This window comes from Lepidochelys kempii, chromosome 10 (genome assembly GCF_965140285.1).
Source record: "Lepidochelys kempii isolate rLepKem1 chromosome 10, rLepKem1.hap1, whole genome shotgun sequence".
Lineage (NCBI taxonomy): Eukaryota > Metazoa > Chordata > Testudines > Cheloniidae > Lepidochelys > Lepidochelys kempii.
In genome coordinates this window covers 56359721-56378378 of record NC_136389.1, presented here as the reverse complement: position 1 = coordinate 56378378, position 18658 = coordinate 56359721, and the positions used below count along the sequence as shown (strand labels likewise).

At 39.7% G+C, this 18658-nt stretch overlaps 1 protein-coding gene across 7 annotated transcripts in view; it reads left to right on the top strand.

Annotated features, from left to right (window-relative positions):
• The window catches only part of TJP1 (tight junction protein 1), a 308783-nt gene that overhangs the window by 7902 nt on the left and 282223 nt on the right, over positions 1 to 18658 (top strand). For 6 of the 7 annotated variants that reach the window (XM_073303700.2, XM_073303698.2, XM_073303696.2 and 3 more), the window contains exon 2: positions 4307 to 4439. In XM_073303700.2, the coding sequence (XP_073159801.2) occupies positions 4307 to 4439 (133 nt within the window). Of the gene's footprint in view, positions 1 to 4306; positions 4440 to 18658 lie in introns of those variants that run through there. The other variant, XM_073303697.2, reaches the window with a different exon arrangement.

The window sequence follows — 18658 nt, the reverse complement described above, 5'->3', positions numbered from 1 at the left end:
TAGAGTGCTTTGAAAATCTCTTCTTCAGGCCCTAAGACAAGAGCCCTTAAACTAGCGGTACTACAGTAATGTACTACAAATTTTTTAACAAAAACAAAAATTTTACACAAATTTCCCCCCTTTAGCTTATGATAAATCCCATATGCCAGAGATAAATGTGTTTAAAGACAGGGATTAAATAATTTGTTTGTTTTTCTAGTTTTAAACAAAAGTGATTTCTCATAACTAAAGGGGGAGGTAACAGCACGCATCAACTTGTATTATGTTTATTTGCTGTAAATGTTTAGATTATAAATGGGTTTCCCCTCTCTCATTAGTGGGGTTGAAATTGGATGTGTTTTGAGAAAGGCCAGAAGAATAGAAAGTGACCCTCCTAGAGACTTGTGATGAAGCAAAGAAACTGCCCACCACAGCATGGGTTAAAGAGAGCCTTTGGGCAGAGCTAGTCCCACCTTGTTATACTTGCAGCCAATGCCAGATCTGGAGGGGGGAGAAAAGAAGAGAACCTGTCTTAGTTTGGGCCTGACTGGTGGAAAGATGAGAGCTAGCTGCCTCCTTACCTGAGAGAAAGGGTCACTAGCCTGCCAGCCAAGGCAGCCACCTGGGAGTGCATACTGTCTCCCAAGGGAGACTGAAGGAGACATAGGAGCCTCTGGCACCTGAGTGGAGCCCAGAGGTATTGCGGGGTTTGGCCTCACCAACTTGCCGCTGCCCACCCAAAGGAGCCTGGGACTGTGCCAGGATACAACCCAAGATCCATGAGAGGGCACTGTGGGAGGCAAGCCCCCCAGTGAACTGGACTAGAAGGGCCATTCCCCAAACTGAAGACACAGAGGGAGGAAGTACCCCAGGGCAGTGGATTTAGACTCCCCACTGGGAGGGCTCCCCTTGTTCAGGGGTTGATGCACACTGGGTCTGGGCTGGGAGCTGGTGGAGAGGGAGGGCCTGGGTTCTCCTCCCCCTTCCCTACCTTGAAGACTAAGGCTCCTCAACCAAGAGGGCTGAAAGCCAAGTACTCCAACCACTAGGCTCACTGGTCCTCCAAAACTCCTGTTATAGCACTCCATCTTTTGTTTAAATCTATGGTGAGTAGATATATGGGAAAAAGTGAAACTTCTATCCCCTTATCTGCTAGGAATTTTATGTTTCTTCTCCTTTGCCAGAGCCTCCTGTCTGTGACAAGGTGGAAGAAGGAAAGAGGTATCCAGGGTTGCTAGGTCTCATGATTTTATTGTGCTTCTTGTGACTTTTTGCAATTGTCATAAAGTGCCAGCTGTTGGAATCATAAGATTGCATGAGAGTCTGTGTTCCTTTTTTAAAAAAAAAGTAAGTTTCTAGCCCTCATGACTGCAAAGGAAGGCTTGAAAACGTAAGCAAGTGTACCCTAAAGACTCAAAAGTCAGAAGGCAAATAAATGTACTCAACTTTTTTTAAAAATCTCATGATTTTGGGAGGCCAGACTCGTGGTTTTTGAATATCTGTTTCTCTCCTCCAACTTTACAGCCTCCATTTTCTGAGTCCTTCCTTGTGACTAAGGCTGGTGGATGCCTCTGCTACTACAACAATATTGAACTGACTTGATTCTGAGAGTTTCACGACTGCACACAGAATTCTGAATAGCAGCAGTGAAATGGACAAGTCACTCTGTTATTGTTTCTGCTTGGTAAAGTTATTGCTTGAGCAGTAGCAAAGGCAATAGAACTGTCTGCTGTAGATTCAGGCAGACCACACTGGACTGATTTACATTTGTTTCACACTTACAAGGTCATCTTCTCAACCATAAATGCAAAAACATATTTTAAAAGTGATAACTTAAATTCTACAGAAATTAGTGGCTTAGCCTGCCTTTCCTTCCCCACTGCTGCGCACCATGCAAAGCTTCTCCCCTCCACTGCCAACTGCAGAGTGGCTTTTTAATTACTTGATTAAATATTATTTTGTTTTCTGTAGAGGGAGGGGGTGAAATGAGAGGCTTTATAAAGGATAGGGGGCATCCTCTTCTAGAGATTCTTTTTAACAATACTTGGCGCAATCTGAGATCTCCAGACGTAAAAACTGACTTTTCAGATTCATTTTTGTAAACTCCAGAGTTAAGGAATCTCTGACAGGGATTCTTTAGCATTATGCAGTGGGGAATGGACTCCATCAAAGTCAGCAAATTATGCTCCTCCCTTTAAGTAAACAGAATTTTAACAAGGGACTTCCAAATGTCCCAGAAAGCCCCTTCCAACACATCCTTTTTTAATGTTCAATTAAAAACAACATATGACCTTGATTGAACCTATTTGTTATTTTTATATGCGCTCTTTCATTGAGGTTGAATGCTTTTTAAAAATACAGAGGAAATGCTCAGTATGAGCCAGTACTGCAGCCAGTGGATTAAAAAAAATAGAATTTATAGTAATTTAAATGTATAGCAAAGGGGCCTAGCACAGGTGCTTTTAAAATGGGAGCTACATCTCAAAAATAGTGCACATCACCCACTTAAAATATTTTAACATGATATAAGGAAGGAGGGAATTAAGACAAAAGTATTCAGCATTAAATTGACTTCTCTTGAGGTGAACACGAAAATTTATTAGCTACCCTTTCAATAACAAATTATAACTATTTTAGCCTGAGGAAGAAACGTCTAAACTCATCTAAAACACATGTGCCTCCAGCTTGGCTCTGCAGTCTCTTCCAACTAACAATACTAAAAAAAATTTTTTAAAAATTATATTTTCAAGGGCAATAACAATACACTGTATGTAATAAATCCTATGTACCAAACAACTACACATAACTCAGTAATATTTACTACTGTTTTTTTTCAAATGATGTAACGGATATGAAAATTTAAAGGCTCTCTGTTCACGTATCAGTTTCTTTGTTTGTAATTATTTCCTCTCCCTCCCCACAAAACAAATGCCTCTCTCTCCTAAGAAGGAGTTTGGATTTTTTCCCTCCTAACCAAGAAGAAGCCCAGCTCCAGGAGCCAAGCAGAGCCCATGGGCATATTTTTTCCCCACTGAGGGGGAGCCAAGCTCAAGGAGTCCTGTGGAGCCAATCTTATTTTGAACATCAGCACAATCTACTGTGAGCAGCATCTCATTTTCATGATTTGCATGTGCGGAGCTTGAAAAAGAACTCCCACCTTTTTTCCCCAGTTCCACTCATGAGCAGAGCACTTAAGCACATGATAAATACACTAACTCCAAACAAATTAACTAAAAGTTAAGCAAACACTTAAGTGCTTTTTTGAACAGGGATCTTAATAACTGACTGTACAGGGAAAACAACAAATTGGCTACCCAAAGTGCTGTCAAATGCAAAAAGTAACTCTGAAAATTTTTTCAGCTATATTAATCTTAGGTGCCGTTTATAACTATAATTGGAAAAACATTTTTAGACACATGAATGTTCATGTTAAATGTTTTTAATGTTGTAGACTGAAGAGCTCTGTGTACCTCAAAAGGTTTTGTCTTTCACCAACAGAGGTTGGTCCAATAAAAGATATTACCTAACTCACCTTGTCGCTGATTATTCTAGTTATTAAAGTGCTCTCTTTCTTTTTGGTCCATTTCTGATTATGTCTTTTAACTTCCTTTTCCAAAACTTTGTCAGGTTGACTAGTGGCTTACCTCACATTTCAAAATTTGACCTCACACAGGATTTAACACATTTGGCTAACTGTTAAACAGGTTAGTTTAAAGTCATTAACAGCTCCCAACAAGCAACTTGAAATGTGAATCACTTATTCATAGTACTGTACTGCAGTTGCAGATTCAGTTTAGACTACCTGCATGTTAATTGACTTTGTAAGTATAGCTCGTGTATTTCCCTAATCTATTATCTTTATAATCTAATAGATCCCATTAATTTCAAAATCCATTAGTAGTGGCAGAGTCATTAACATTCACAAAATGGAAAAAGTTAGAAAGACAATCGCATGCACATGTATGGTTGGTAATCTGTCGAAGTCACTGGGAGCCATGATCCTGTATCAGAAGGCTGAATTTTCCTCAAAATTGTCAGAAAAAGAAATTCTATTAAGATCCATTTCATTCTTCTGACAACATTTAATAAAAGTATTATTCTATTTATTATAAGTATTTCTATGGCACCCATTATGTTAGCATCTAAAAGCTTTAATTATTGTTTAGCATTGAGAATGTGTGTGGTGCTTATTGGGTGAAAACTTGGTTTTCTAGTCAGACTCATCACTTGTTTAGATTTACACTGTTTGTGCCTTACAATATGTCTTCATTTAAACAAGTGTTTGAGATTTCTGAAAATCTTATACATAATTGTTTTTATTTGGCAGGGTAACTCCATCATCTGAAAATCCGAATGGTGCTACTTGTAGTGTGAGTCAAGGAAAACCTTCTTTAAGAAGAATAAAAGGGAGAATACATAGAAGCAAAAGTCTTGATAGTATTGATTTCTGTGAGTTCAATGTAAGTATATATATCCATTGCATTTATCCTAGCTGAAGTTTCTGAGAACCCTTGCGATCAACAAGGAGGATGGTTAAGGTTTGTCCTTTTTTGGTTTATTAGATTTGACATATTTGTCAAAATTCAACAGGTTATTATATTAAAACTTAGTGATGTTACAAGCCAAACCCTGTGCTAGAGGGTTTTTGCAGCGTGGATGTTACTTGTATAATTAGTGATCAACAATTACAGTTGATTTTTTGAGAAATCGTAAGTATTACAAATTAAAATATCAAATTTTAACATTGTTTCCCAAAGATTAGACATGTGTGGAAGTGGAGGCAAAGTAATGTTGGCACACATACATCTATGTGATTATTATCACATTTCCAAATAGGCGAAAATGCAAGATGTTTTAGGATTGCATTTTCATATTTAGAGTTGGGAAGTTGTACTCTTAAGAAAAGCATATGATTTCAAAAGAAGTTACTTAATTGTGTCCATAGTGTATGAATACTATGTAATTCTAGAGAAAAGAAATGTTTTTAAAATGTGTACATGTGTATATAACATCTAATTTAGAAAAAGAGCAGATAACTTCTATTTTAATTAAGCAGTACTGTTATACTGTTATTTGGTTATTTTTGTCTGGAGTATTAGATCTTCTGATTGTGAAAAAATAGCTTCAGCAAATTTAACATCTTTGTAGTTTTAATAGACTTGAGTATGTGATGTTGAAAGGGATATCTGAAATGAGGAAATTAGTGAGCTTTTTGGGTTTTTTTATTAATGTATATTGATAAAATATTGGAGTATTTCTGAATGCACTTCGATGAAGTGTAGCTCATACATGTACATATTTTAGGGAAGGCTTTTGAAAAGAGATGGCTCTTGCATTTTGCTTTGAAGATGTTATGATCTCTGGTCAGCCTGATTTCCAGATAGCATAAACGACTCCTGCACTTCCGGAGTGGGGGGTCTTCTGGACTCATTCATGCTCCTGGACTTGCAGATAAGTGTCAATATGTCTTCTTCCAACTTCAGCTAGCAGAAGATTAATTTCTCATCTGAGAAGAATGGCAGAAACTGATCTTGTGACACTAGACTCTTGCAACCTCCACTGTTAAGCTAATGCAGTTACAATGTTGGGTTTGATCTATAAAGTCCTAAATGGTTTTGTTCAGGCTAGAACTCTTCTGTGTGTGATGCTGCTGTTGTGACTAGTCATAGTAGTTGAGTTAACAGCTACCTGGTAATGACTCGCTGATGGCAAAGTGTTTCCTTTTGAGAGGTCCTTGACTGTGGAGCTCGCTCGCTCACTCACTCTCTCCACACTTTGTGGTCTAACAGATCCTGGATTTGTAACTTTCAGGACATCCTGCGATTTCAGTTAAACTAAATCAGTTCATTAAAATTCTTGGTCACTTGCTGGAATAGTGGAACTGGAGGTGAAGGGGAATCTTGGACCTTACTCTTAAATGGTCCTTGAGTCCATGACTGGCTAAACTCTTAATGCAGGATATTTAGTAACAAAATTAGTTAAATATTTATCTACACAGTAGTTTTTAATTTACAGGTCTCAATTTATGCCCTCCTTTTTGAAGAGTTTTATTTAAATCTGCCTCCACTCCTGGAGGCATGTATGAAGAAGTTTATTACAGACTCTCTTGTATGCTCTGTCATCCTAGCAAAAAAACTTCGGCAAGGGGAACTCATTTATTATACGTTGGCTATCCTGCCACAAGCAACTCTACAGCATCTTACTGCAAAGCTGCACTTTTTCCATGCTTGCTTGCTTGCTTTCTTGGCCTCCCTCCAGGGCAGGTCTTCTCAGTGAGCTGCCACTGCCCATAGCCTCCTGGGGCTAGTATGGTTCATAAAGATGGATATCTTTTCTTATAAATCAAGCTCATCATACGTAAATGCCTCTATGTGCATACATTTTTTCAGATGTTTTAAGTAATACCAAAATAAAATGCACCTTATTTTTAGTACTACATTACATTTCAGTAACTCCTGAAATGAATTATAAGCTAATGCAAATTAATAGGCTAATAATAGAGGTTTCAACAGCTACATAAGTATGTGTGCATATGAGTTATTTACTTGTGTTTTATAGGAATATTTTAAACAGAAATAAAGAAATCACAGTGTAAAAGTAAATAGAATGCACATTTACAAAACCCAAATTATCTCATTATGTCTACATATTAATAATTATGACTCAGTATGAAAGATTACTAGGTATTCTGAGATCCTGTTAGAGAGTGATACAAACAGAAATAAGCACAGAGATGAGCTCAGAATTTTACTCTGAAATTCCTTGCTGCTGTGGACTAAGAATCTTACTGACATATTATTAAAATTTTGCCTGAGGATTTGAGATTCTCACTGTCTTTAAATGTAATAAGCAGAAAAATAAAATACAGATAAAAATGTATGAGTGATGCTGCTAATGTATAAGCTTTCCACCCCTATTCTAGTGACATGCTGAAATTAGCTGTGAACAGTATAGTTTAAAATGCAAATATTCTTTTTCTCCTCTAAAAGGGCTTGACTTCCCTCTCCAGTTATATAGATAGCTCTCTTTTTAGCAGCAGTCTGAGAGATTGTCACAGAGACTAGTCTTGAAGAGAAAAGATGGACTAGAAAAGAAAAATGCTTTTATATGGGGGGGAAAGGAAGATTGTTCAAAACACATTCTTTATAACTGTTGTGCTTATAATAAATCCAGATTATGCAGAACAAAGATGAAAAGCTTTACATCAAAAGGTAGTAACTGTTATATATGCTGATACCGTCTAAGAGGTCATTTACATTAATTACTGATAATTGGTTAGATGCTTCCATTATCATACAAGGAAGAAGGACACACATCAGTAATGCAGATGGTGAAAAAAGTTTCAAAGTGAAATAAGTAGTACTTCTGATAGGACATAACTTCATAAAAATCCAAAACAGGCCTTTTTGAAAATATTCTGCTCCCCATCCCTGAGAACACTCTAACAATTCCCAAGAAGATTCTGTATGATTGATTAATCAGTCTCACCTAATGATTGTTAAATGCTTTGAAGCGATAAAGCCCCCTCTTCTACAGGCATGAAGAGCTGTGCCCACAGTAGAACTGCACTGGTTCTGAGGCACAGGGGAGACAGGTTACTGGGATCCCATGCCAGGAATGTGCATCCAGCTATATGGGGCCTTTTTCCTAGCTACTGCAGAGAGGGATGATGGTGGGATTAGGGTAGGCTGGTATATGTGTATAATCATAGATTTCTCCCCTGTCCCTCAGAGGGGAGTTCAGGGAACAAGCAGAGTGGAGGCTAATGCAGTCATGAAGCTGCACTAGTGGCTAAAGAGTGACTTCGCTCCTGCTTTGTAATCTGGGAACCCTGTACCTCTGGAGAGGGTGATGTCAAGATTCTGCTTTAGCTTCGCTGGCAAAGGCTGTCTTCGGAGTGCTAATGGTCCTGAGTTCTAGCCATGGTACTACAGGTAGGTGGTGTATTGATGACTAATATGAGGTCTTTATGTGTGTAGGACATAGTCATGACAGATTGGCAGCTTGTTGTATATGGTTACTGTAAAACCCAGATGGCTGAGGAAAGCTTTGTCAAATTGAATGGTTGCCACGCAAATTAGTGTTTGTGTCTACATTGCAATCTGTAGGTGGTCCACAAATGGTGAAAATCTGAGTACTATTAATTCCAGATAACAGAAATTCTCCTCTGTTTCAACTGGGTGGAAGTTTGTGGTTTCTGGAAGCTTAGGCCCTCTGTTTTCTTTCTAGTGATATCTGTGGTGTCTCTATGTGGGCAGCAAGTGGATTGTGTTAGCTAGTCATGCCTCATCTCAGTCTGACAGAGGCAGCAAACAGGATAATGAAACAAAGCAAGAGTTTTGCAGACCTCGGATATAGGGATAAAAAAAAGCAACTCCTGTAAAGGACAGAATCCATCTGCAGCTTCTCATATCCCTTTCCTTTTTTGTATCCCTTCCCAGCACTGCTGCCCTCAGCCTATCCAGGTTAACCCCCACCCTCCAGGTCTTCTCTAGAAGATATTGTGCTTCTCTGGATGATAGACAATCCTTGAAATGTACAGCTTCAATGGCACATATCAGAGTACAAATCCTGAGCTGCATGTCTCTAGCGAGGCATCTACCTGCAGCTTAGAAATGTTACAGATGTGCAAAAAACAAAATTGTGAATGTAAATTAATTTTTTACAGTCCTTCCCACACCACTCTCAAAACTGCAGCCTGGTTTAATTCTGAAAAGGGCAAGAACTTCAGGTATCAGATGTGCATGGGGAAGGGAAATGAATTGAAACCTTTCCTCTTCACAGAAAATTAGGGAAAATCCTTGATACTTCTGTTAAAGTCCTTGGGTCGAGGTCAACTCGATAGAGCATATCATTCTTTAGTTCAAAATGGGGAAATTGGGCAGCTTGGGCCTCCTGGGTAACTTTTCAGTCTATCACTGCTATCCAGGCATATGACTCACTCAAGGTCTCATCTTCCTTTTGCCCACATATCTGATCATAGATCTGGGTTAAATGTGCTAAGTCTATGTCAGGAGGATGAACCTCCTGGAGAGGGTCTCCCAGATCTGAAGGCACTTCTCCCACTTCTGTTTGGGTGTCATCCATCTGCTGAGATGGTTTCCCTAGTTCTGTCTCCCCGGCCAAATGGGTCTGTAACCAGGCCCTCCCTTCTTCTCAATGTTGCCTTCGAAATTTACTAATCCTCTGGGTTTGGGAAGACCCCTCCAAAAGGTCAGATTTCAGTACTAGAAATATCTTATCTAGCTGTTGGGGTATTGGTTCAGCTGGAGTAGGAGGACCTGATTGGCGGAGGAGCAAGCAGGGGAACTGTTGCCAGTTTCTCCCAGTTATAACCTTCCAGGGAAGGTGTTCTGTCATGCCAACCTAAATTTTTGCTTCATGCTCAACCCACCTTCAGTTGTACCCACGCTGTGGGGTAGGAGTGGACATCCCCATGCACATATGTCACCTTGAAGGGGCAGTCATATTGGAGGTTGCTAAGGTTTAGCAGGGACTCTCGAACCAGGGTTTGGGAGTACCCTGAGTCTACCAGCCGGGCATAAGTACACCCTCCTCCAGTGACTTGGGCCACATACGCCTTATGCCACTGGTCGAGCCTGGGCTCAGAGCTGCTACATGTTTCTGTGACCCCACAGTCTAAGAAATCATATTCCATGATGGGCAGGACCAGCTGAAGTGTCCTGGCCTCCCACAGTGAAAACATACCATACTAATAGGGTCTGGCTGACCCCTTCTCTTCGGAGCTTCTGGGGTGCAGCTCTGGGATGGGAGGGCAGGCACCCATGATGACTAAGGCTATGATTTAGTAATAGGTATTTTTAGTAAATAAGTCATGGACAGGTCATGGGCAATAAACAATCATTTACGGCCCGTGACCTGTCCATGACTTTTACTAAAAATACCTGTGATTAAATCTTGGGGGGGAGGGGTGGGGGGGCAGGGGAGGTGCTGGAGGGCTGTGGGAGGGTGGCTGCTGAGGGAAGGGAATCAGGGGGGCCCTGCTGGGGGGACTGCTTGGGGCCAGTGGCACCAGCTGCCCAGGGCCACAGACTGCAGCTGCTCCAGCTGGGGATTGCTGCTGGGGGCTGCCAGAGCAGCGGCTGCTGTGGTTGTCCCCAGGGCCACTCCAGCAGCAGCCACCCTGTGGGGTCAGCCACGCTGCAGAAGTCATGGAGGCCTAATCATGACAGATACGGAGCTCTAATCATGACCAGTGCCTCAGTCCTGAATCCACAGGGACTTTCCTTCTGGGTCAGTTCAGGTCTCCTGGGTGCCCCCTTTGGCAACGGCTAGGGTCCTCTGAACCCTGGGCCTGCCAGTTGTCAGACCTTGGCGAGGTATTTTTGTCAGACCAGGTAGTGAGCAAATAGTCCTCTGTAAGCTGGACTGAAGCAGCAAGTAAATCGGAACTATGCTACCAAGTCCAGGTTTAAATTTACATTGGCAATATGCCTCAGTACTGCTCCAAGACTATCGCATCTATGAGCTCTACTGTTGTGCGGACTGCAGGGCGTAGCCATCGGGTGGCCTAGTTTCGAGGCATAGGGCTATGGCCCATGGGCAAGCCCCTGAGGCAAAAAGCTCTGAGCAGAAACTTCACAAATAGGTTTCTGGGAACCCGGGCGATCAAGTATGGCAGGCTTCACTGTCCAATAATCTCTCACCTCTTGTCTTCTAGAGCCCAGTAAGTCGCCTGAGTTTCCCCGGACAGGAACGGGGCCAGGTGAGTGGCCCAGGTGTCTTTATCCCATGTAGCAGTTGTGCCTACCTACTCAAAGGTGACTAAGTAGGCCTCTGGATCATGATGTGGCCCCAGTTTGGCCAGTGGTATCCCGGACCCAGAGTTCAACTGGTTTGAGGAGACCTAGCTAGTTAGTTGCTGCAACAATGACTCCTGGAATTGCTGCTCCTGGTGTTGCTCGAGCTGAAGCACCTCGAGGAGTGCAGCCTGCTGTTATTGAGCAGCCCGCTGCACTTCAGCTAGTGCCCTCTGGGTTTCAATAGAGCTGTGCTGATGCTGGGCAAGCAGCCTTATCAATGTCTCCATTGTCCCCTTGTTTCAGGGGTCAGTCCCAAATCTCCACTCACACACACTCCACAGGGCACACTCACCTCTCACGAACACCCCCCTTGGCTGAAAGTGTGTGCATGCATATACTCTCTCGGCCCTCTGGCCAAGTCACACACTGTCTGAGAGAGAGAAAAGCAAAATGCTTTCCAGGGTAAAGTCCAAAAAGTGGTTTTCTCATTGTCATCTGTAACAACTCCCTCAAGTTGTCCGTGCTCCAGGATAGAGCAGTGCCCCAGGGCTCCCTTCCCTTCACCCTCTTAGGGCCTTTCTGGCTACAGCTCTCCAACTGGGTCACTGCCGTTCAGTTCCCCCTCTGGGGTGCCTCAATGTCCAGGCCAGTTCCCCCAGTGGCTAATGGAAGTGGGAGGGGGACCCAGGGACCCTGTAGATAGAAGCTGTCCACTGTCTCCCTTTAGCTATGTAGCACCGGTACTCTAATTCCCTGGGCCATTTCCCCATGCTCTCTTCACCCTTCCTTAGGACCTTGTCCTGATGGAGTCCCAGCAACCAGCTCAGGCTCCTTCTCACTCTCCCTGGGTTCTTGTTATACCAATAAAATAAAAACCAGCAGGATCTTATTAAAGGGGATAAGGCAAAATGCCACATCTATTGTGATTACAGAAAGAATCATAGTAAGCAGTTAGTTATAGCTATAACTTTCCATTCAATTTCATATTTATTCACACATTTATATTCATACACACACACACAGGTTCTGCAAGGTTGTTATCATAGTTACATGTCCTAGCTTGAGTTTGTGGCTTGGGTTCATAGCTTGTGGTGGCTAACTGGCTGAGAAACCCAGGCACAAGGAAGAGCTGGGTCTCTGTTGGGCATGCACCGATGCCCTTCCATGTTGGCAGCAGAATGTTACCCTCTGAAGTCTTCCATCTCACCCATCCTTTTTGTAGGCTTTAGTTTGAATCCAGAGTCTATAGGTCTTGCTGTGTCACACTGCCTCTGGGTTCGGTGTGATTGATCACCCGTCAACTGCAGACATGACTTTCAACCTGGGATCTGGCTTTGATGTTTCTTCAATTGTACTTTTGTTCTTTTCTTGCTTTGTCAGGGCTGTTGTCTGCATCTTCAGCCGTTGGTATTTACACTTTATTTCATCAGGACAGGCTGGGGCTGGAGGTTGATTCCATCATCTATCCATACCTCATTCACACATCTAAAGTACACTAATAAGATTATATCGGGTTTTGCAAAATGCAGGTTGCAGCAGGATTTACAAAATGGAGTTTGAGTTTCAATATGGACAAGTGTAAGGAATGGCAAACAGTGAGCAGAAGTTACAATGTTGACGCAGTGTAAGTTTCAGTGATTTAAGCAGCAATTGGATCGAAAGTGAAACTCAATTAGCCAGTTAGTGGGGTAATTGGTTTTATGAATGAATGTTGTTTCATTCATAAAACTTTGCTTATGAACAATTTCATTGATCAGTTCTACATTCTGGCAGCACAGCCCTCAACCAGCCATACACCATTCATACAGCTCCAGCTCCAGCAAGGAACTGATGTGACTCTGGCCCTGCAGCTCTTCTTATAGTGACCTGCTGGGCCCTGATTGGCTGTGTCCCACACAGCCACTCTAGGCAGCTTGGAGGACTCTCTCCACTGCCCTTTTCTGGGGCAGGGTGTGTCAGGGCCATGAGTCCTCCAGCAGAGGGCTTCAGAGGGTCTGGTATACTCTGTCACAAAGCTGTATAAAAAGAATATAAATATACTGTATTAAAGCTTTACATTGTTTCCTTTTGCCATATTTTTTAAAATGAAAAAATATGGTAAGTTCATAATCGATTAACATAAGCCAAGTAATAGCATTTGCATTGATTATATGCAGCCGTTATGTTCTGATTCAGATATACCAACATATCTGTTACATAATGGGAAAAAATGGCTTAAATTTCCAGCTGGGCATAAGGGAGTTGGGTGTTCAACTAATGGAAGTCAGGCACTTTGAAAAATCCTGCTAATACAATAACCTGTTTATAGTGAAAAGCCATGTTAAAGAGGATACCTTTTGGATATTTGTTTCACAAACAATTGCCTAAACTCTGAGAGGTTACGAGCATCTCTAGAACCTATTGAAGTTGGAGGTCCTCAAGGCCCTGAGATTTGGGGCCATCGCGGACAGAGTCCTGAATCCACTGAAGTCAACAGGAGTTCTGCTACTGATATAAGTGATTCTGGATTCTGCACTGTATTGTATGCTTCTTCAGTCATCGGTACTAGAGAGCTAAAGAATTTTTATTGTCATTTGAATATTGACATACTAATGTGCTTTTTTGTGAATGATATAAATGTAAATGATTTATTTTCAGCACCATCTGTTACTCGTCACGAGTCTGATTTAATTAGGAGATTGTGATCTGTTGGTATGTTTATGCTCTGGTTGTTTTATGATTCATACAATTACAGAAATAAGATTATTGGTAATAGGCAGCATATTTTAATTATACTATTGGCATTAGCAGTATTGAAAATCTTGTGAGGGTTATTATCTTGGACGCAGTTGATTACTATTGAATTAATAGAACGTAGAAGCCATGATACATCACCTGGTTAGGGGTTGTGTTATAAGTATTTTAAGAGGCTAAGAAGAAAATGAGAGGTTTTGATTATTTAAGCATCAAGATCCCAATTCAGCAAATTATTTAAGCATGTGCTTAACTTTAAACACATGATTATATCAATTTGCTTAAAGTTAAGATTGTGCTTAAGTGCTTTGAATCAAGGTCTAAACACACTAGGACTGCTTAATTGATTCTTGCATTTTCAGTAGTGAGTATTGTTAATAGGTAGTACACATAAATAACATCATTTGCTCTTCGTAATTCATTGCAAATGCACTCTGAATTGTGTTGTATTTTAAATAATTGTATAATTGATAAATGTTACTGTAAGAAATAGTAGTAAACTTACATCAGGTGAATGAAGTGATGTCATGACTACAGAGCTGGTAACCTGTTTAGACAGCATCACAATTCCACATGATGATCACTACTGTTTTTATTATTTTACATTTTAGTTCTCTAGTGAACATTGTGGTGCTGAATGCATTTGTCACATTGCAGACAATCCACTTTAGGAACAGGAAATCAACAGAGGATGTTGGTGGGGGGGATATGGGGAGGGAGGTTGGGGGTTTTGTCTTTTTTTTTTTTTTTTTTAATGTAATCAGTGAAATTTCAGCTTTTGGACAAAGTACAGTTCCACTTTTCTCTTTTAGATAGGCTTGGAAGAATTAGATTTTTATTAGTAAATGTTGGTAGGTAAATGTCTATTTCACCATACCTAAACAAACTTATGAAAAATAATAATCAACATTTACAGATAGGCAAAGTAAGAAAAATGCAACTTGAGAACTTAGTTTAATTTAAAGATATTTAATTTGTATATTTTGATGTAATGTTGGCAGTTTGTGTTTTAACAGTTATAAAGCTTTAACTTTTTTGAATCTCAACATCTGATGTCATTACATAACTGACTCTCCCTATTGTCTGACCCCCCCATAACGTCCCACAACTGTGTAAATTTAAAGTGATAAAAATTGACCAAATGGTTAGAATAAACATTAATATTATTTGTCAGCACTATTTAAAAAAATCAAATTCTGCCAAGCCTACTTTTACTGTAAGATCTCCTATAGACAAGATGGAAGAGCTGTGAATTTCTCTTGCTGCTGCCTATGCTGACTGTACTGCTGTGGTCAAAACCAGAAGATTAACCCAGAATGCTGTGTGGGGGGGTGGATGGATGTCTTATGCTTTGTTGCTGCCTATATTATGAATTTATTATGTGTTATTATGTGCTTTGAGGGTTTTTAGGTCTTGCTTCTTATTAACTTCCATAGAAGCATGTGATGACAACCTTATGTCACTAATCTCTCTGTTCAGTTTTTTAAATTTAGGATATGCTCTGAAAAATCACTCCTTGTTTGAAAATTTTATTATCCCAAAATCATTGGTGTTATTATAGTTGTAAATAAAATCAGAAGTGAAGAAATAAAATAATTCAAGCATCAGACTGTGCTGTTAGGTAGTTCACTGTATAATATTCTGTATGTGTTTTTTTGGACTTTATTGAAAAACATGGATTTATTGCAATCTTTATTATATTTTTCTGTAGCCAATACTTTTTCTTCTGTTAAAGCTTTGGATAAAATGGCTTGTGGGGTGATAAATTTGATTTAGTTCAGTTTGATTTTTAACTAGAACAGTTCAATTTTTTAGGTACTTTCAAGATTATAACTACATCGGGAAAAAAATTCACTCATGTATCTATGAAATCATTCAGAATGCATGAATTAGAACATAAATTAAATCCTTTTCAGTCTTTTCCCAGGACTAAGGCATAAGAGGAATGACATTTTTAAAAGTCCTGCAATTATTTTAGTCTTGCCTTTGTATAAGTGGAAGGGAATACTCACTACCCCAGATGGACTCCTGTAGATGCCCTTAATTTGTTATTGTTCATGGCAGTGTAGTCATTATGCAGCTGTTTCTGAGAATTAGACCCTCTGTAGTAGCTCATACATGCTTCACAATATTATAGTACAGTACAGCAAGATATTTTCTGCAAGTGAAATAATTCAGTAGGATAATGTTTTCATCTACTGATATCCAGATTTATTCTGTATCTGTCCCTGATGATAAAGTACTCTGGTTATTTAAGATAACTAAGATGAATTTGTCCCATCTTGTAATAACTATAATTCTTACCAACTAGTAGCACATTTTACATTAAGCGAAATAAAAAATATTTTAGAGCATTTTTTTCATATTTGACTAGTCCATTGAATGGAAAAACTGTTTCAAAGACCATATTTATTATTGATGTTATTTAACACAAACAATTAGTCACATTAAATTCAGGGGTGGGGAAATCACTTAATCTCTTTTACTGATGTTGCTGGGGCAATTTTGAAATATAAAATATGCTTTGTCTGGCACATCAGTTCTTTCTACCAGTTTGACTGAAGGGGCAAAATATTACTGACCTCTGTTCCCAGGTATCTCTCTTTCAGCACTGATAGGAAAGGGGAGAATATTTTCAATGTTCTTCACTTCTCTCATGTTACCCTTTGATTAAAAAATATCCCAAGTTTTATTACAGTGATATTTAAATATCGAGGCAGACTGTTAGGTCTCAGACTCCATGCTCACTATGTGAAACTGAAGTTTAACCTGGGGATGTGAACCACAAGTGAAGAACTAATTTAATTTTCTAAGTTTCAGACACTGACTTTCTTCCTATTATTAAAATCAAAATATCATCACAGTTGTATTAGTGGAAAACCTTCAAATATATTTCTCAGAAATGCCTATGTTCTGTAATGTTAAGTAAAGAGGAACAAATTAAATGTGGTGGTTCCTTGTTTAAAATAAACATTAAGGTTAAGTCCCTGAATAGGTTCAGAATGCCATTTTAAATCTACAGCAGACACTAACTCCTTAATAATGATTACACCACCTATAGGATTTCCATTTCATTTGATTTAGAAATCTACTTTTGAGTAGATACAATTGTACACATTAGAAACTATTCTCGCTGTTCTCAGAAGCAACAACCATATTTGAAATTGGAGCTGCAGGGACTCTGTTGGAGTGAATGGAAATATCTTAGATAGTATCTGGCTGATTACTTCAGTGCCATCATGCTGTTTGCATGTCTGTGGGTGAGTTGTCAGGTCTCTCCTTACTCATGAAGAAAAATGTCAAAAAAGATCTAGGCCGTCATGTATGCTCTCTTTATATTATATAATATCAGATCCCTTTTATGTGATTGTATAGCCTTCTAGCTTACAGTATTCCTTCACTTGCAATATGTACATCCTCATAATTCACTCTCTCTTAAACTGAGACCACAAACTGTACAAACACGCAAGAAGACATGGATCCTTCCTTGAGGATCTTACAGTGTATATTTAGAAATAGTTTTTTAATTTAGGGCCTTTTTTAAATTTATCACTATTTTACAATGTACTATTGGAATAGCTTTGTTACAAGGGTGTTAACAAGAGCCTGTTGTTAAAATTTCGTCACCATTTGAATGCAGGATTGGGGTGATTTCCCTGTCTTTTAGGTCATACACTCTGCTTCTGGACACTGCTAAATTACTCTGATAGCAATTACTTTAAACCTGGGGCTAATTAACATACTTTGAAGAGAATTTTTTTTTCCTTTGGAGTACACCAGATTGCACCAAATATTTGTGTGTGTGTTTGTTTTGTTTAGGAGGAATTGATAACCAGCTCCTCCATAGAGTCTTCACCCTCACTTCAGATTACACAAATTGAACACTGGGTACAGTCACTATGAGTAGAATTTACCAATGTGCTAAAGACCAGCACAAAGCCTGAGCACTTAAGTTCCATTTAAACTTTATCCTTGGGAGTTTAAGTGGGATTTAATAGTTTATAGGCCTTGTACTGGCCCCCTGCACAGCGTGGATTTTACCCTATATTTTGAAGAACTAAGTATTAACATTTCCATAGATGTGCCCTTAATATAAGTTTGCTAGGTGATGGTATGATCGAATGAAAGAAAAAATGAATAGACTCCCCAGACATTCATCCCTTTGCTGTGGGAGCACATGCATATGTGGGTGCATGGGGTTTAAGCTTAGCCTCAGTGAGAGCATTTTGTGGAAGCTCACTTGTTTCAGTCTGAGATGATCAGTCTTTATAAAGACAGGTTTCAGAGTAACAGCCGTGTTAGTCTGTATTCCGCAAAAAGAAAAGGAGTACTTATGGCACCTTAGAGGCTAACCAATTTATTTGAGCATAAGCTTTCGTGAGCTACAGCTCACTTCATCGGCTGCATACCGATGAAGTGAGCTGTAGCTCACGAAAGCTTATGCTCAAATAAATTGGTTAGTCTCTAAGGTGCCACAAGTACTCCTAGTCTTTATAAAGTAGCAGAACAGACAGATAATTAGCCAGAGCCACAAGCTAGAGAAAAATGTGCCTCTCTTTCATTATAACTTGAACTATTTGAATCAAAGGACCTGGTTCTGGTCAAGACTCCTTTGCACCAGCTCAACAATGTAAAGGGGACTTAAAACTGATCTTAAGGTAAAGGGAAATCCTAAAGACACCCGGGATTCTTCTGGTGACATAAAGCTGGGACCGCAGCCTGTGGCTACTCTGATTTATAGTGGGTATTGGCTCATCCCTTGGCTAGCCACAGGATCAAGAGAAACAGAAGATGGCTTAGAGCCACCATTGCTTCCCCGCCTCATGCAGCTGAGGGTCTAACCTCAAATATTTTAATTCCAGAACAAGGTTCTGTTTATAGCCACTCACAGATCAGCTTGTAAAAAATGGACACACTTCTTCTTCACTTAAATATAAGGATCTTGAAAACTAGTGCTTTATCGGTTATGCTTCAGTTTCTGTTAGTCTTACTAATCTAGTATTTTTACTTTGAAAAATACAGTTTCTTGACCAATGTATAAAGAAGTGCAATGCCACAATTTCAATTTCTTCTGTCCTTGAAAGCAGATTTTCCCCTACACTTTTTATTTGTATTGGGATACAGTTTAGAAGCATAAACATGGTTGGAACCTTCATGCTAGCTGCTGTACAAACATATAGTAA